This window comes from Dermochelys coriacea, chromosome 14, assembly GCF_009764565.3.
Source record: "Dermochelys coriacea isolate rDerCor1 chromosome 14, rDerCor1.pri.v4, whole genome shotgun sequence".
NCBI classification, from domain to species: domain Eukaryota; kingdom Metazoa; phylum Chordata; order Testudines; family Dermochelyidae; genus Dermochelys; species Dermochelys coriacea.
Genome location: NC_050081.1, coordinates 21,491,551 through 21,511,280, shown reverse-complemented (window position 1 = coordinate 21,511,280; position 19,730 = coordinate 21,491,551). Strand labels below are relative to the sequence as shown.

The window sequence follows — 19,730 nt, the reverse complement described above, 5'->3', positions numbered from 1 at the left end:
AACTACAACATCCCTGTAATTTTTTTTTTAAACTTAAGTGACTGGTACAGACTTTCAACCATAATTCCACCTTAACATAGTTTTTTGTTTGTAATCAGGTACTTGTTTCAGTGGTACCTAGGGTATATCGGATGAGCAGCTCTGCAATACCATGCTTAGAGACAACACAATGAGGGTTCAGCAAACAGCAATGATAAACAATCCAGACATTACAAAATAAACATTTTCTCAACCATAGCTTCTTCCTAAGAGAAAGATGCTTATAAACTAAGGGCCAGATTTTCAGAAGTGCTCAGCACCCAACAGCTCCTACTGAGAACATAGGGAGCGCCCTTTAAATTTACCATGTACTTCTTAGTCTGAAACTAAAATGAGAGAGGTCAAAGCAATATGACTGGACAGCACCCTGGTAGGGACTCCAAGACCCTCCCCTCTTCTCAGCAGTAGGGTGTGAAGGTCGAACTCCTCATCAGGGCATTAGTCTCTGTACCTCACTGATGCCACCCTGTCCCACCTTGCGCCTCCCCCCAATCTTCCATACTGATTTCTAGCTAGTAGACTTAGTCCTTTGGCTAGTGATGGACTAGTAATTTTATAAAGCCCCATATTAAATCATCTCAACAGATTTAGATGGATTCCCTGCTCCTTTAACAATAGATATTGGTGGAATCACAATTTTTATTTAGCACATAAGGGAGCAACAATTAGGATCAGCTGCTTATTTCTAAATAAAGCTCAGTAGTTTGCTTTTGTCGGAGAGATTGCACGGGCTCATCACAAAACACATGCAGATGGTAACTTTTGATTACCACATCTACAAAGGCCATTGTGCAATAACCACTATCCAGTATTTGAAAGAAGAATTCATTATCCTGACAAACTCTTCATGGGACTATTACAAACTTTCAGAGTTATCAAAACACAAAGAGTGGCATCTCTTTCTTAGTCTTTTATCTGCACATTGAAATTTTGCTTATCTAAACAGACCAAGGGAGAAGACACATAAAAGGAACAATAGGTTCATTTCTCATTACAGGGAACAGGTGTGGGCAGCCTTACCTGATCTGTCCTCGCACCAGGGGTCTGTTTTTTGTCCTGTTCATATTCGAGTCAAAGGGAACCTCAAAGAACTGTATAAAAGAAAAGGAAGGATTGAAAGGATTCCGGAGACTATACCAAGCATAGAATGTACTGTCTGTTTTTGTAGATGCTTTAGTCTTGATTTTTGAAGGTTCAGAATAACAATTAAAATGGCAAACTCCCTTTTACATTAGTTTTGATTGTGTACATTAATACTTTTGGCTTCCCCTTAAAAAGAAAACTACCTGGAAGATAAAAATATTTTGAATGTGTCCATAAAAGTTAATAATTTGAAGTAAAGCTCAACTTCAATTTCTGCTCTTGATAAGTTACATACACACACGTATATAAAAGAAACAGCCCCCTCCTCTGCCTCCAGTTGTACATTATGCAAACAGTCCTTTCGAATAAGGTGTTTCTGGTTTTGCAAGATGAATGCTATAAATGTTTTCAAGATCATCCAACTTCTGAGAACCCATGACCCACTCAAAAATCAATCAACTCTGGTAAATGCTACTGCAACTACATGTAGCATCTAGTGGTATGATAAATGGTAAATGAAGAAGCCATATGGAATTATTTAGTGTGACAACCCAACTTGACTTTAAATACTGCCTATGTGAAAAGTAGAGTGCTATCATGCTATGAACTCCAGTGGGGTTTTATTGGACAAAGTTTTAAGAACTTATTAAAGCCAAATCCAGTTTTCCATATAGCAAGACCCTGGTAAGCTATTTAGATTTCAATAAGCTAATGACATAAAACAACCAGGGTCATTTCTCAATGGTTCACCAATACACCAGTGCTTACTGGACACCAACCTCTATTTGTGGAATGAACACTCGGGGCAAGATACCAGTTATATGGGACATAAATATACGGAAAAAGTAATGATGTAATGAAATGTATGATTCTGAACAAAGCCTGAATGATTGAATACTGTTGCCTGCAGATAGATGCTTGACTTTTGATGGGCTGGACTGTGCTATTTTTCAGCCAGACAGTGTACCTTTTTACCCACCTTGAGTTAAAATGAACAAACATCTTAATTTTGACAATGCCACATTACTGGCCTGGCTACTTGCCAAAGGCAAGCTTCTACCCCCATTACAAAGTCAAGAAACTCATGTGTGATCTGTGCAGAAGGCTAGTATATGTCAAAAATGGTCCCAGTATCACAATCCTCAAACCATTTTGTGACTTTAGTTTCTCATGTTTGCAAAATTATTGATTATAATTAATAAAGTCACATCTATAGTGCTGTTAATTCACAAGGCATAATCATTTATGTCACAGTAGCGTCCTATGATGAGAATCTTGTGCTAGGAGCTGTAAGAGATTATGTCTTCACTAGAAATGCTGCAGCTGAGTCCGCTGTAGTGCTTCAGTGTAGACACTCACTACAGCAATGGGAGGGATTCTCGGTTGCTGTAAAAACAATGAGGAGTCTTTGTGGCACCTTAGAGACCAACACATTTATTTGGGCATAAGCTTTCATGGGCTAAAACCCACTTCATCAGATGCATGGAGTGGAAAATACAGTAGAGAGGTATAAATACACAGCATATGAAAAGATGGGAGTTGCCGTACCAAATGGGGGCGGGGGGGTCATTGCTAATGAGCCAATTCAATTAAGGTGGAAGTGGACTATTCTCAACAGTTGACAAGAAGGTGTGTCCAGGGAGATTGTATTTATACCTCTCTACTGCATTTTCCACACCATACATCTGATGAAGTGGATTTTACCCACAAAAGCTTATGCCCAAATAAATGTGTTAGTCTCTAAGGTGCCACAAAGACTCCTCATTGGTTTTGCTGATACAGACTAACAAGGCTACCACTCTGAAATCTGTTGCTACAGTTAATCTACTTCCCAGAGAGACAGTAGCTAGGTTGATGGAAGAATTCTTCTGTCGACCTAGTGCTGTCTACACTGGGAGTTAGATCTGCTTAACTATGTTGCTCAGGGGTTGGATTTTTCACACCCCTGAGTGACATAGTGGGTTCGACCTAACGTTTTAGTTTAAGCCTGTCCTAAGATACATGCCCTGTCCTAAATGGTTTACAAAGGATCTGGAACATGACAAATACAAGAGATGTTGAGAGGAAGGGTAGAGGAGCTTACTTGGAGAAAGATGTGAAGAACAAAAAATATGCTTTGAGAGACGGACTGTTTCACGCAAAAGAAAGTAACACCGTGGAAGCCACAAAGTCAAAAATGAAAGATGATGCTGAAGCAGGGAATGAAGTGAAAGGAAAGGGATGAGTACAGGAACCAAGAGGAGTATAGGGAGAAATGGGAGCAGAGAGGTATGTAGGAGCAAAATTACATGGGGCCTTATAGGTAAGAAGCAGAAGCAGCAGCTGCTGCTTGGATTTTATATGATAAGAGGGGGATTCAAGGAGGCACTGATATAGTTCATGTAGTGGAAGAAAAGATGATTTTGGCACTAGCATCTCGGAGACTGGAGGTGGAGAGGTAGAAGTCAGAAAGGAGAAGGGTACAGCAATCAAGGCAAGCGATGAGCAGATGCAAAGAAGGGTTTTAGCAGTGAAGGCAGTCTATATAATATAGATTCATACACAAGAAATAAAACAATTTGTACTTATCACTTGTAGGTCTTAATCTCATATTGTATGTTAAGTTCTTCACCACTAAGAGTTTTGAAAGATTCTCATCTCACTCATTACATTATATATTATAATAGCACTGGGCAGTTCCATCATGGATCAAGTTAAAGAGATTATTCCACTATAAATCACTGTTTTATGTGACCTCAAGGCTGAAAAATTAAATCGGGAATGAAATGTAGCACAAGTGGTCTTTGACCCTGAATGAATCTTTTCCATCACATTTAAAAAAACCCCAATCCAGCAGTGGTGGAGTATTAGTATTATAGGCAGAGCTGGTAGAGACACCTATAGCTGGTTAACACTTTCCATTATAAGACCATTTTAAATTGCTTATAAATTTGGCAAACTTTAAACATTCAGGCTGAAATTTTCCATGCCACCGTCTGCCTGAGGCTGAATTTTTCTAGAAAGCTGCAACCATTTCCAAAAATAAGGAAAAATAAGTTTGGAGGAATTTTTTTTGCTCGTGTTAAAATGTTCTACAGCTGCTCAACTGAGAAGCTCTAGTGCCTCTATACTTTTAGCAAGAACTTGATATTTGGCAGAGGGGTCGGTCTCGTGTCAGGGATGTGGCTGTGAAAATCCACTAATGTTTGGCCAACTTACAAGCTTCTAAAAACTGCAGTTTGCACATGCCAAGGAGAGGTTTACCTGCCATTACCATGCCACCAGCTGTGGCACCAGATATCAGAACTGAGAGCAGGAACACAGTTTTTCCCATGCTTTCTATGTTCCTCCTGTTGGTGCTGCCAGTGAGGAACAGGAACAGGAGTCAAACTGACTTGAATGCAGGCGGGCTAGGAGCAGTGTTGGGAGAGCAGGAGATGGGAAGGAGGGATGAGAATCAGGCAGTGGAAGAAGACATGGACAGGAGCCAAGAGGAAGCAGGGATACAAACAGAGGTGGACAGGGACCGAGGAGTCTATAACCAATAGATCACACTACCCCTCAAGAAACTGGAATAAGCAGCAAGATTCTTGAGCCTCTACATTCCTCTGCTCTCAAATAGCTATGAAATCCACTGGAAAAGTGGGTCTCATCTCCCATTTTATGGCTGGTCCACACAGAAATTAACAGCCTACTACTATTACTATTAACTCAAGGACTAGATCTAACCCTGCTGATGACCCAACTGAGAGTGAACATGGTTCCACAGGATGGATTTCTGGTTTTGTCAGTTTGCTTTTAAAAAATGTAACAAACTACATTACAAAACAAAAAAACTCTATTGAAAGAATATTACGATTGCAAAGTCAAACACAAATGTTATACAGAATTAAGGTTGCCTGTAGAACCTTAATGTGGTCCCCTTGTGCATATGCATTATGATGATGTCTTTAATTACATGATCACATCCTGTTTTTTCCACAGGACTCTTTACCTCCTTCAGTGCACAGGATGGACCGGGCCCCGGAAATGAATCAGAGTTGTGTAGTTAATGAGCGTTGTCTGTAGTACCTGTACTTTGTTGATTGCAGAAGCGGGAAGGTATGAAGTGAACGAGGCAGGCGATTGCAGGAAGAACAATGATGATCTTGTGGTTAAGTCAGTTGAATGCCACCCTGGAGAACTAGATTCTATCCCTACCTTTGCTACACTTACACCAAACAGATGACCACTAACTGAACGTCTCATTTTCTGGGACTCTGAGGTCTGATTTGCAGAAAACTGCTGACTGTTCACAAGTACAACTGAGGTCAATGGGAGCAGGGTTTTCAACATATAAAGTTCTATAAAAATACTGATAAGGAACTGATGAACAGTTTAACTCATGTGCTAGGTGCTGTATAGACAAATAGGAAACAGACTATAAGCACTCCACATATTTGAGGCAGTTTATTTTAAAGCTAAAGTTTGTGCTTTGAGTGTTATAGTTTTATCACTTAACTGCCCTCCCCCCCCGCCCCGCCCAAAAAACAAAAGGCAGCAGAGAATTTCAAATGTTCAGAAAAGGAAAAATGCTCCAGTTCTATTTGAAACTAATGATTCCTTCTGACAGCTCAGTATTTTGCTAATGGTTTGTTTCACAGTTACATTTCAGACACAATTACATTTAATGAAGGAAAAATATCATTTGACATCAGAGTGGTAAAGCAGGAAGGCAAATAATATAATCTAAAGTATTTTTCTTGAAAACATCTTTGGCTGTGCTCAAATAGGCTTTTTCAAGAAACTTCTACAAAACTGCTTTATTTATAGTTGTAACTCTGACTTCAGTGCATTTACTCCTGATTTACATTGCTGTACTGATCAGGAGAATCTGGCCTGTAAATTATTTAAAATTGGCCAAATGTATTCACTCTGCAATGGATGGAATAAAAATGGTAGTGAGGTTTTAACAGAACTGTGTCCGGAAAAACATAAAATGATTGTAAAACAAAGGGCAGCTAGACTTTTGACATTTACTGTGTTAAAAGAAATGAAACACATTACACCTACTGTAATTATGAAATATTTCCATATCTTTAATATAGTAGTTAAGCACCTGAATGTAATATGTATTTCAAACAGGGCATCTCCTTGCTAGGTTAAGTAACTAGTTAAGAATAGACTATTGTAATGCAGACATGCAAGCTGACAGAATTAAGTTGCTGTGGGATTCTTAGCTCAGGACTGCCTCACTTTTTTCTTATTTAAATCACAATCCAAATATTTTATTAATGTCATTTTTGTGTGTGGATTACATATTTGATTGAAAGAAACTATATTTATTAGAAAAACCCTTTTATACATATCACACCAGATCTTTAATCACACCAGATCTTTACTGAGCTAGCTGCAATTACATGTCAGTAAGATGCCATTTATCAAACTTTTCACATTATGTTCCCAGATGTTCAGCAAAATTCTCTTTCCACTTGAAATTATTTCCCCCTGATATGCAAGAAAAATGAAAAAAATGTATCTGAAATATTGTTCCAGAGGAATGAAGGGGGAAATCAAACAGATTATCTCATTACAGGCCTGCACAGTTCTGCCCATTTTAGCAAACAGTAAATTCAGTAAGATGAATCCTGGATAAATAAATATTTTAGCAGCTCTCAAGAGGCTTTTTCCTCAGGAAGTCGGAATGCATCACTTCATCTGGCCAAGGCAGAATATTATCTTCCCTGCATTTTTGGCAAGCGAACCATCACAAGGATAGCCACAGGGTTAAATCTACAGCAACTGAACACCCCAAGTGTCATAACTTGGCAATGGTTTTGAGAGCGTAACCTAAATTTTAATCAGCACACACAAACATTTAAAACACGATGTTGAAAAAAAGTCACACTAACCAGAACATTTGCAAAAAGAAAAGGAGTACTTGTGGCACCTTAGAGACTAACAAACTTATTTGAGCATAAGCTTTCGTGAGCTACAGCTCACTTCACAAAAGCTTATGCTCAAACAAACTTGTTAGTCTCTAAGGTGCCACAAGTACTCCTTTTCTTTTTGCGAATACAGACTAACACGGCTGCTACTCTGTAACCAGAACATCGTGGTTTATTTCTGGGTCAGAAAGATCATTCTCACTGTATAGTTCTCATCAAGTCAACATACAATAATTATATTCTGTGTTCCTAACTAGTGTTAGATCAACTGTCATGTTATTTATTTACATTTATTTACAACCATGTGTTTCTTATCAGGTTCCCCCATATCTTTTTTCATTTTTATGTTTGTAGGAATGTAATTTAAAGATTGTTTAAAATTTTCAACCTATATCTTGGAAGTACAAGCTTAGGTATAAGCACAGAACTTGCTTACATCCACAAGTAACTCCTCCTCCAATAGTTATAGATACCTCTACTTGTTTCAGTTAACATCTTTATTATTCTTACAGTTTATGCATTTGGGATTGTGGCATCATGTCTTAGAACAATACTGTCGATACTGGGCTATACTCCTTCCAGGAGCAGCTAGCAGAACACCTAATAACTGGGCAGGGAGGTGTAAGGGAAAAGATAGTATTGTCCTTCTTTGAAAACATTTTACCTCTACTTTAAAGATGAGTTTAGCCTGTACTAATCACTTTCCACAGTAAGATACAATTGCAAGATAGCTTACAGCAATGTCCCTCTTCAGCAAAGCTATTACAGTAAAAAGATTTATAATTTCTGTATGAAATTATTGCACAATCATTACAGGTGGGAAATGTTTGCATACTGGTTGGATATGGTCTCTGTAAAAGGAGCCAGGAATGTGGAACTGAACTCCTTCTGCTATGTGTTTGCAATCAAGCTTTCTGTAGAGGCAATCTTGGGGCAAAAGGGAGTGAGAGGATGAAGGGTGATGTATCTCTGAAAATAAGTTTGCTGGGTACATTGAATGAACAAGTTAGATGTTAATTAAAACTTATTGGGACACAGTTTTTTTTGTAAACAATCTTATTCAGTATGGTTCAAGGGTCCAGTGGCTCTGCATTCAGTACATTGTAAATTCACATGTGTCATAAATATAAAGAGAAGGGTAAACACCTTTAAAATCCCTCCTGGCCAGAGGAAAAACCCTTTCACCTGTAAAGGGTTAAGAAGCTAGAATAACCTTGCTGGCACCTGACCAAAATGACTAATGAGGAGACAAGGTACTTTCAAAAGCTGGGGGGAGTGAGAAACAAAGCCTCTCTGTCTGTCTGTCTGTGTGATGCTTTTGCTGGGAACAGAACAGGAATGGAGTCTTAGAACACAGTAAGTAATCTAGCTAGATATGCGTTAGATTCTGATTTCTTTAAATGGCTGAGAAAAATAAGCTGTGCTGAATGGAATGGATATTCCTGTTTTTGTATCTTTTTGTAACTTAAGGTTTTGCCTAGAGAGATTCTCTGTGTTTTGAATCTAATTACCCTGTAAGGTATTTACCATTCTGATTTTACAGAGGTGATTCTTTTTACTTTTTCTTCTATTAAAATTCTTCTTTTAAGATACTGAATGCTTTTTCATTGTTCTTAATATCCAAGGGTTTGGGTCTGAGATCACCTATGCAAATTGGTGAGGATTTTTTTTATCAAGCCTTCCCCCAGGAAAGGGGGATGTAACGTTTGGGAGGATTTTGGGGGGAAAGACGTTTCCAGACGGACTCTTTCCTAATAATAATAATACCGGTTAGACATTTGGTGGTGGCAGCTAAAGTCCAAGGGCAAAAGGTAAAATAGTTTGTACCTTGGGGAAGTTTTAACCTAAGCTAGTAGAAGTAAGCTTAGGAGGTTTTTATGCAGATCCCCACATCTGTACCCTAGAGTTCAGAGTGGGGAAGGAACCTTGACGTGGTGGCACAGCAGTGGGATTAACCTGAAATCATTTTGAGATGAATTTTAGATTTTTTGAACCAGAAGCACAGATTTGAAAAGGAATTTTTTTTTTTTCCCTTTGGGCTGCTGGAAAGCAGGTTTTTGGCTGAAAGCAGTTAGAGCTTTTTTTTCTCTGCTTTGGGGCCAGAGCAGAGAAAAAAGGGAATTGTCTTTTGTGAGCTGGAGTTTTCTCCACCTAAAGACAGGGTAGTTAACCTTCTGCAGGAAAATTCACAAGTCTTCACAGACCTGAAGAAGTTTTTTTTACCTAAGAGCAACTAGTGGGGTTTTCTGCCTATTTGCCTGGAGACAAAGGTGTTAAGTTTTTTTTTTTTTTTAGGATTTTTCTGTAGGCTGACAATCACTATCAGAGAACAGAGGTATCCGGACAGCACAGAAAAATTTTACAAGACAAGTTTTTTTTGTTTATTTCTAACTCTCGGGTGTAAAGTTAGTTAAAAACAGAGAGGCAAACATGACAGAGCCCAAAACAGAAACAGCCAAAGAGGCTGCCCACAGGAGAGCTATGGAGGCAAGGGAAAAAGAACTGGAGGAGAATGGAAAAAAAGAGGAAACAAACCCTAGCAATCCTTCTCCAGGTACCACTTCCCATCCCAGAAAGTTCCCCACCTACAAGGCAGGCGATGATACCAAGGCCTTCTTAGAAAACTTCGAAAGGGCCTGCCTTGGGTACAGCATCTCTACAGACCAATACATGGTAGAGCTGAGGCTGCAGCTCAGTGGACCCTTAGCTGAGGTGGCGGCTGAAATGCCTAAGGAACACATGAACCAGTATGAAGTGTTTAAAACCAAGGCGAGAGTCAGAATGCGGTTCAGAGCCCTAAGGTGGAAACCAGACATGTCATTTACCCGACATGCCTACCACACTGTGAAACATTGGGATGCCTGGATATCAGGAGCAAGTGTTAAATCTCCAGAAGATTTGCCCTTCCTAATGCAAATGGAGCAGTTCTTAGAGGGTGTTCCTGAGGAAATAGAAAGATACATCCTAAATGGGAAGCCCAAAACTGTAATCGAGGCGGGGGAAAATGGAGCCAAATGGGTGGAGTGGCAGAAAAGAAAAAAACTGGTCGCAGTTGGAGTAGATACCAGAAGGGACAACCTCAGACCACACCCTACTACCAGGGGCAGCCGCAAACCCCAACTACCCCCCAAGGAACCCTCCAGCCACCTTATTGTCCCGCCACATCATTCTCCAGCAACCCACCTTGCCCCAGTGACCCGTCAGCTGGACGATGTTTTAAATGTAATGAGCCAGGGCATGTAAAGGCCAACTGCCCCAAGAACCCCAACAGATTACAGTTCATTGCACCGGAATCACACCAGAGGTCCTCAGGCCCAGATACCTCCCAGATACCCTCGGAGTGGAGGGAAACTGTGAGTGTGGGCGGGAAGAAGTTCACCGCGTGGAAGGAAACTGGAGCACAAGTGTCAGCTATCCATGCTTTCTTAGTGGACCCCAATTTAATCAACCAAGAGATCCAAGTGACAATTCAACCCTTCAAGTCCAACTCTTTCAATTTGCCTACAGCCAAGTTGCCTGTCCAGTACAGGAACGTGGACTTTTGCAGTCTATGATGATTATCCCATCCCCATGCTGTTGGGGGAAGACTTGGGCAATCATGTGAAGTCAGCCAAGAGGGTGGGAATGGTCACCCGCAGCCAGACTAAACCAGCCGTCACACCTAGCTCTGTTCTGGAAACTTCTACCAGGACCCGGTCAGAGGTGATGGACCCAGATCCCAGGCCAATGTCTGCAACAGCAGTAGTGGATCCAGTTCCAGAGACCCAGACAGAGCCAGTCCCAGAACCGGAACCAGCAGAAAAAATTAATTAACCAGCACTAGACCCACTGGCAGCACTGAACCCAGTACTTCCAACCCCAACACCAGAGGGCCCCACCGAACCTGAACCGGCAGCAGCCGATAACCCTACACAAGAGGCTCAGCTGGAGCCTGAACCCCAACATAGTGCACCGGTGGAGAGCGGTTCACAGTCAACGGAAACAGCCACATCCCCTACATCGCTTCCAGAGGGACCAAGCATAGGTTCACAATCCAATGAGGAACTGATCTCTCCAGCATCAAGAGAACAGTTCCAGACCAAACAGGAAGCAGATGAAAGCCTCCAGAGAGCTTGGACAGTGGCACGGAGCAACCCACTGCCTCTCAGATCTTCTAATCAATCCAGGTTTGTTGTAGAAAGAGGACTTTTATACAAGGAAACTCTTTCTGGTGGATACCAGGAAGACTGGCATCCTCAGAGACAGTTGGTAGTTCCAACTAAGTACTGGGTCAAGCTCTTGAGCTTAACCCACAATCATCCTAGTGGCCATGCTAGGACCAAAGACCAGTTGGGAAGGTCATTCCACTGGGAGGGAATGGGCAAGGATGTTTCTACCTATGTCCGGTCTTGTGAGGCATGCCAAAAAGTGGGAAAACCCCAAGACCAGGTCAAAGCCCCTCTCCAGCTACTCCCCATCATTGAAGTTCCATTTCAGCGAGTAGCTGTGGATATTCTGGGTCCTTTTCCAAAAAAGACACCCAGAGGAAAGCAATACATACTGACTTTCATGGATTTTGCCACCCGATGGCCGGAAGCAGTAGCTCTAAGCAACACCAGGGCTAAAAGTGTGTGCCAGGCACTAGCAGACATTTTTGCCAGGGTAGGTTGGCTCTCTGACATCCTCACAGATGCAGGAACTAATTTCCTGCCAGGAACTATGGAAAGCCTTTGGGAAGCTCATGGGATAAATCACTTGGTTGCCACTCCTTACCACCATCAAACAAATGGCATGGTGGAGAAGTTTAATGGAATTTTGGGGGCCATGATACGTAAATTCGTAAACGAGCACTCCAATGATTGGGACCTAGTGTTGCAGCAGTTGCTTTTTGCCTACAGAGCTGTACCACATCCTAGTTTAGGGTTTTCACCATTTGAACTTGTATATGGCCGCGAGGTTAAGGGGCCATTACAGTTGGTGAAGCAGCAATGGGAGGGATTTACACCTTCCCCAGGAACTAACATTCTGGACTTTGTAACCAACCTACAAAACACCCTCCGAACCTACAGGATGCTCAAAAAGAGCAAAAAGCCTGGTATGATAAACATGCCAGAGAGCATTCCTTCAAAGTAGCAGACCAGGACATGGTCTTAAAGGCGCTCCAGGCCCATAAAATGGAAGCGTCATGGGAAGGGCCCTTCACGGTCCAGGAGTGCCTGGGAGCTGTTAATTATCTCATAGCATTCCCCACTTCCAACCGAAAGCCTAAAGTATACCATATTAATGCTCTAAGCCCTTTTATTCCAGAGAATTAAAGGTTTGTCAGTTTACAGCCCAGGGAGGAGATGACGCTGAGTGGCCTGAAGGTATCTACTACGAAGGGAAAAGTGCTGGTGGTGTGGAAGAGGTGAACCTCTCCATGACCCTTGGGAGTATGCAGTGACAGCACAGTGGGTGTTCTTCAGGAGCTGTGCACTAGCTACGTGCTGACATTCTCAGCCACACCAGGACTGACTGAACGGGCATACCACTCCATTGACACAGATAATGCTCAACCAATTAAAGTCCAACCTTACCGGGTGTCTCCTCAAGCTAAAACTGCTATAGAACAGGAGATCCTGGATATGTTACAGATGGGTGTAATCCGCCCCTCTGGCAGTGCACGGGCATCTCCAGTGGTTCTAGTTCCCAAACCAGATGGGGAAATACGGTAGTCCACGCAAAAACATAAGCTAAATGCTGTAACTCACCCAGACAACTATCCAATGCCACGCACAGATAAACTATTAGAGGTGAGGATTTTTATCAAGCCTTCCCCAGGAAAGGGGCGTGTAACGTTTGGGAGGATTTTGGGGAGAAAGACGTTTCCAAACGGACTCTTTCCTAATAATAACACCGGTTAGACGTTTGGTGGTGGCAGCTAAAGTCCAAGGGCAAAAGGTAAAATAGTTTGTACCTTGGGGAAGTTTTAACCTAAGCTGGTAAAAGTAAGCTTAGGAGGTTTTCATGTAGGTCCCCACGTCTGTACCCTAGAGTTCAGAGTGGGGAAGGAACCTTGACAACATGGTTTTGTACTGCGTTTTATCTTTAGGTTCCAACAATCAGGGGGTCTAAGTGCAGTACTAGGAGCTCTCTCATTGCTGCTGTATTAACAGAGAACCTGAGTAAGCACAATCAGCAAAGGGGGTCCTGGTCCTGGATTTCTGGCTTCTTTAAAGCAGCAACCTCCTATCAAGTTGTAGATTAACAGAAAATGGTCCATCCAATCTATATTAGGAATCCAAAGTGACTGAAAGACAAGCTCTGCATATGTGATCTACTTATACACTCTTGCCATTTCTGGTGGCAAAGGATTAAAATATAGAACTATGACAATATACTCACATTATTCCTGTTTAAAACCAAATATAATACACGTATTAAGAAGAATGTAGCATGTTGCAGACTATGAACAAAGGACCAGCCACACTTACACTATTGAACTTTTTCCATATATCTCAGTGGATCTAGAATATAACAAAGAAGGGCACCCTAAAAAATATCAATCCATATCCCTTCACAGAACATCCCTAATCTATGACATATGATGAAAGCAGCAGCAACAGCAGGCTGGAATGGGCAAACAATTTTCTGTCTATTGACATAACATTTTACTCTAATGCTATATATATATATTTAAATCAGGGCTAATAATCCAGTTAGGCTAAAGACAGATTGTAACCCTTCTATTAAAAGAAAATATTAATTCAGTTAACTTAGTGGTCCCCTGATCCTCTATGGTAAAGGATAAGAAGACTCCTGTGTCTGCATAAAATTCAGACTACACCCTTGCACTACTGTCCCCTTTGCAAAATGTATCTCGGATGGAAGGGAATCCCTGGATTAGCAGTTTCTATTCATTCTCCTGCATTTCATCTAAGCATAAGTACCCAAAAACGGTCATACTGGCTCAGATCAATGCTCCATCTAGCCCAGTACGTGCCTGATGCTTCAGATGGAATGAACAGAACAGAGCAATTAGCGAGTGACCCAACAAATGAGAAGTAATTCTTCCGCTCTATTCCATGCTGATTGGACGTCAACTGGAGTATTGTGTCCAGTTCTGGGTGCCACGTTTCAGGAAAAATGTGGACAAATTGGAGAAAGTCCAGAGAAGAGCAACAAAAATGATTAAATGTCTAGAAAACATGACCTATGAGGGAAGACTGAAAAAACTGGGTTTGTTTAGTCTGGAAAAGAGAAGATTGAAAGGGGACATGATCACAGTTTTCAAATACATAAAAGGTTGTTACGAGGAGGAGGGAGAAGAATTGTTCTTCTTAACCTCTGAGGACAGGACAAGAAGCAATGGCTTTAAATTGCAGAAAGGGAAGTTTAGGTTGGACATGAGGAGAAACTTCCTAACTGTCAGGGTGGTTAAGTACTGGAATAAATTGCCTAGGGAGGTTTTGGAATCTCCATCATTGGAGATTTTTAAGAGCAGGTTAGACGAACACCTGTCAGGGATGGTCTAGATAATACTTAGTCCTGCCATGAGTGCAGGGGACTGGACTGGATGACTTCTCGAGGTCCCTTCTAGTCTATGATTCCAGTCATCCAGTCCCAGCCTCTGGCAGTCAGAGGTTTAGGGACACCCAGAGCTTGGGGCGTGTTCTTGACCATCTTGGTTAATAGCCATTGATAGATACATTTCTGGAGGATAGGTCAAATTATTTTTTGAACCCTGTTATACTTTTGGCCTTCACAACATCTCCCACTAACAAGTTCCAGAGGCTGACTGTGTTTGTTTCTTATGTTTGTTTTAAACTCACTGCCTATTAATTTCATTGGGTGACCCCTGCTTCTTGTGTTATGTGAAGGGGTCAATAACACTTCCTTATTCACTTTCTCCACACCACTCATGATTTATAGACCTCTATCATATTCCCCCTCAGTTGTCTCTTTTCTAAGATGAACAGTCTCAATCTTTTTAATCTCTCCTCATATGGAGGCTGTTCCATACCCCTAATTTTTGTTGCCATTTTCTGTATCTTTTCCTATTCTAATATATCTTTTCTAAGATGAGGTGACCAGAATTGCATGCAATATTCACGATGTGGGTGTACCATGGATATATATATATATATATATATATATATATATATATATATAGTGGCATTATGATATTTTCTGTCTTATTATCTAGCCCTTTCCTAATGGTTCCTAACATTGTAAGTTTTTTTTGACTGCTGCTGCATATTGAGCAGATCTTTTCAGAGAACTATCCACAATAACTCCACAGAGTAGCAGCCGTGTTAGTCTGTATTCGCAAAAAAAAAAAAAAAAAAAGGAGTACTTGTGGCACCTTAGAGACTAACAAATTTATTTGAGCATAAGCTTTCGTGAGCTACAGCTCACTTCATCGGATGCATTCGGTGGAAAATACAGAAAATCTCTAGAATGGTAATAGTTAATTTAGACCCCATCATTTGGTACATGTAGTTAGGATTATGTTTTCCAAAGTGCATTACTTTGCCCTTATCAATGCTGCATTTCCTCTGCCATTTTGTTGCCCTCTCACCCAGTTTTGTGAGATTCCTTTGTAATTCTTCACATTCAGGGTTGGTCTCAACTATCTTGAGTAATTTTGTATCATCTGCAAACTTTGCCACCTCACAGTTTACCCCTTTTTCTATGACAGGTTTCAGATTAGCAGCCGTGTTAGTCTGTATTCGCAAAAAGAAAAGGAGTACTTATGGCATTTGTTAGTCTCTAAGGTGCCACAAGTACCCCTTTTTCTATATCATTTATGAATATGTTGAACAGCACAGGTCCCAGTACAAATCCTTGGGAGATCCCGTCATTTGCCTCTCTCCACTGTGAAAACTGGCCATTTATTCCCACCCTTTGTTTCCTATCCTTTAATCAGTTACTGATCCATGAAAGGACCTTCCCTGAGTCTTATCCCATGACAGCTTACTTCACTTAAGAGCCTTTGGGGAGGGACATTGTCAAAGGTTTTCTGAAAGCCCAAGTACACTATATCCTCTGGATCACCCATGTCCACGTTTGTTCACACACTCAAAGAATTCTAATAGATTGGTGAGACATGTTTTCCGTTTATAAAAGCTGTGTTGACTCTTCCCCACCATATCATGTTCATCTATGTGTCTGACAGTTATGTTCTTTACTATAGTTTCAACAAATTTGCCTGGTACTGAAGTTAAGCCTTATCAGCCTGTAACTACCAGCATCACCTCTGGAGCCATTTTAAAAATTAGTGTTATATTAGCTATCCACCAGTAATCTGGGAGAGAGGCTGATTTAAGCGACAAGTTACACACCACAGTTAGTTCTGCAATTTCATAACTCTTGGGTTAATACCATGCGGTCCTGGTGACTTATTACTGTTTAATTTATCAATTAGTTCCAAAACCTCCTCTATTGACACCTTAATCTGGGACAGTTCCTCACTTCTGTCTCCTAAAAAGAATGGCTCAGATGTGGGAATCTCCCTCACATCCTCTGCAGTGAAGACCGATGCAAAGAATTCATTTAGCTTCTCCACAACAGCCTGGTCTACCTTGAGTGTTTCTTTAGCACCTCGAACATCCAGTGGCCCCACTGATTGTTTAGCAGGCTTCCTGCTTCTGATGTGCTTAAAAAAATAGCAGTTAGTTTTTGAGGTTCTTCCCCTAGTTGCTCTTCAAATTCTTTTTGGCCTGCCTAATTATACTTTTATACTTGGCTTGCCAGCGTTTATGTTTCTTTCTACTTTTCTCAGTAGGATCTAACTTCCAATTTTTAAAAGATGTTTTTGTCTCTAATCGCATCTTTTATTCTGTTTAGCCATGGTGGCATTTGTTTGGTCCTCTTACTGTTTTTTTATTTGGTGTATACATTTAGTTTGAGCCTCAATTATGGTGTTTTTAATAAGTTTCCGTGAAGGTTGCAGGAATTTCACTCGTGACTGTTCCTTTTATTTCCATTTAACTAGCTCTCTCATATTTGTGGTGTTCCCCTTTTTGAAATTAAATGCTACTCCGGCAACTGGCTCCTTTTCCTTAATTAGCCTCCATGCTTCAGGGGTCAGCATTTCCTGCTAATATCTCCTGGTGTCCGACCTGCTATGCATGAAGAGGCAGCATTTAAGGTTGCCCTCTTCTCCTAACTCATCCCCAGCTGGCTGGGGGAAAAGGGCCCCACCCTCTCTGTAAACTCCCTGGCCTAGGGCCCTTAAAGAAACAGTAGCAGGATTGCATCCCAAATACTTCTTACTCTCGGGACTGCTTCCTCTCTCCCAGTGTCTCCCAGGTCCTTGTATAAATAATCAGACCATTTCAAAAGGACTGTGACACAGTGAGCTATTAGGCACCACTACTTTAAGAGGTAGACTACCATGTCACAGGTCACAAGCATGATTTTATAAAGGTATTCAAAAGTGCATTAATTGGGGAAGAAAAGCAAAACAAAACTGGCCAGATAGCATAGCATGGGGGTAGGTGGGCTCCAAATGAATTAATTTTGGCTAATTTTTAGATATTACATTTTTACTTTAAATTTCTTGATTTTGCCATGCATTCAAAAGGAAATTTGCATTTCTAGTTTTCTTTATTGCAGCAAACGACAGTGCCAATTTCTTGCTTGGATTGTTTTTTAAATTTTATTTCATTATTTTTGAAGATTTCTATTATTTTGTCTTTTAGTGATTTACCCCATACTGTTATTAGGTATGATGATTACAGTATCTTTTACAATAAATACATTATGCTTTCCCTTTACTATCATGGTAAACAAGATCAAAGCGAACATTATTAGTTCACCTGCTTGTTTCCTTTCAATCACTTTTCTATGAAATATCAATGAGCAATTAAAAAAAATTCCAAAGATATTTTTAGTCAAATACATACAGCTGTGATTAAAAACAGATGTTAAGGATGGGATTTTTCAAAGCACTCAGGCACTTTGGGCCTAGCTCTTCTCACTGAAGTGAGTGGCAATTTGATTTCAATGAGAGCAGAATTAGGGCAATGCGGAAGAGTTTTGAAAGTCCCTCCTTAAGAAAATCCCACCTTAATTGTACAAAGAAGGGAAGGCTTTTGAGATTGTTGGCTTGGAGAACATACATTTGGATATCAGAAAGAGAACTCTGCACCTGTTTGTCTTCAAGATATGAAAATAAAGCAAGGTAAATATTTTAAGGATTAGAAATTGCTTTTATAAAACTGTGGAAGTAGCTGAAAACCCTCTGGCCCTGCAGTTCCCCATGCTACTACAATCTGTTTTAATATTTTCCATTTCAAACAAGGGTCTAATTAAAAACAAGATCAATGCAAGCCTAAACAACATTCCATTACTAACTCATAGGTAGGTAGGGCTTCTGCATTTTAGCTAAAAAGCAAAGCTGTCACATCCTGCAAGAACTGAAGACAGATGTGTCAGGAAAATTAGTTGCCAGAATTTTTTTTTTTAATTTTTATTTTTGTAAAACCTCCACTCAAGCCATATCCCCTTGTTACATAGTGTTCAGGATACTCTTTTTTGTCTGTAGTGGAGAAGGGGAGGTAATTGCTAAGAAGGTGTTGGGATCTGTCACTTGAGAAGGAAATAATTTCAGTATAGAACACCTAAAAATCCAGATTTCAATTAACACTTTATCTGTCCTGGAAGATTAATAGTATTCATTGCGGTCTCAGCTTTTAAAAATTCAAGAAATGACAACTTGTTACTACTCTGCCAACAGTTTATAACATAAGAAACAGTGTAGGTGTGACAGTCCTTAAAAATCCACAGGCCGGATATCTGAAATGTTCTACAGAAAGTACCTTTGTTTCTTCCATTGTAACTAACATTTAAAGACAGCTAGGTGATATTATGGAATATGCCCATTTCCCAAAAGGAGAAGGGGGGACACATTCTTTACTCTTGTAGCTAAACAGGGGCTTGCTGTTCTGCCCTCCACCTGGATTGTTACTTAGAAGGTATACCCTACGTACTTTGATTGCTTGGGTCAGTAAGCTCTGGAGAAAACGAAACCCCAAAACACATTCAAATTACATCAAAAGGAGAAACACCAGGTACTCAAATAACCCAAACATTCCATTTTAATTGTTGCCTGGCTTTCTTTGAATAATACGGTTCACTTCACAAGACCATGTATGTGTACACCCTATATTTGTTTTCATTTGAACCAAAACTCTTCAGCAAGATTGACCAACAGGACAAGCATGATCATTAGACTCCTGGGGTTTGATCGCCTTTACAGCTACACTTTTGCCAAGTAATACCCTTTCATGATATCAGAACCACCACCACAGTACAAGGAGCTTGAAGAGTACATGATTATGTCAACACTTAGAAGTGTCGAAGTGACATAGCTTGAATTCAACAATGCCCTCATTACTAATGCGCTGTCTTCTGTTCTTGTCACAATGATAAAGGCTTGACACTGACAGCAGAATAACAGATGCACTCTGAAACACAAAGCATATGACTGATGAAGCACAGACCAAGCAGTTACTGTTACTGCAGGTGTGGATACGCTTGTGGCATTCACCTGGGCAAAGACAGTGAATGGGTAGTGAAAGGACTCTGTGTTAGAGTGAGATTGTGTGTATGGAAATAACCGAGGGATTAATTAAAACAGAAAAAACAGGGAAGGGTCAGACTCAGAAGCTATTTGCACATATAGGTCAAAGGAAGTAAGTGTGCATGTGCAGCAATTATACTGTTCCTACAAGTAAC

The 19,730-nt window shown here is 40.6% G+C and overlaps 1 protein-coding gene across 2 annotated transcripts in view; it reads right to left on the bottom strand.

The window, feature by feature from the left end:
• Positions 1-19,730, bottom strand: part of LOC119843103 (protoheme IX farnesyltransferase, mitochondrial) — a 175,893-nt gene that overhangs the window by 58,965 nt on the left and 97,198 nt on the right. Inside the window, exons 6-7 of one of the 2 annotated variants that reach the window (XM_043496416.1) lie at positions 5,173-5,226; positions 1,060-1,130 (exon numbers count right to left, since the gene is read on the bottom strand). In XM_043496416.1, coding sequence (XP_043352351.1) covers positions 1,060-1,130; positions 5,173-5,226 — 125 coding nt within the window. The remainder of the gene's footprint in view (positions 1-1,059; positions 1,131-5,172; positions 5,227-19,730) is intronic. The other variant, XM_038372006.2, reaches the window with a different exon arrangement.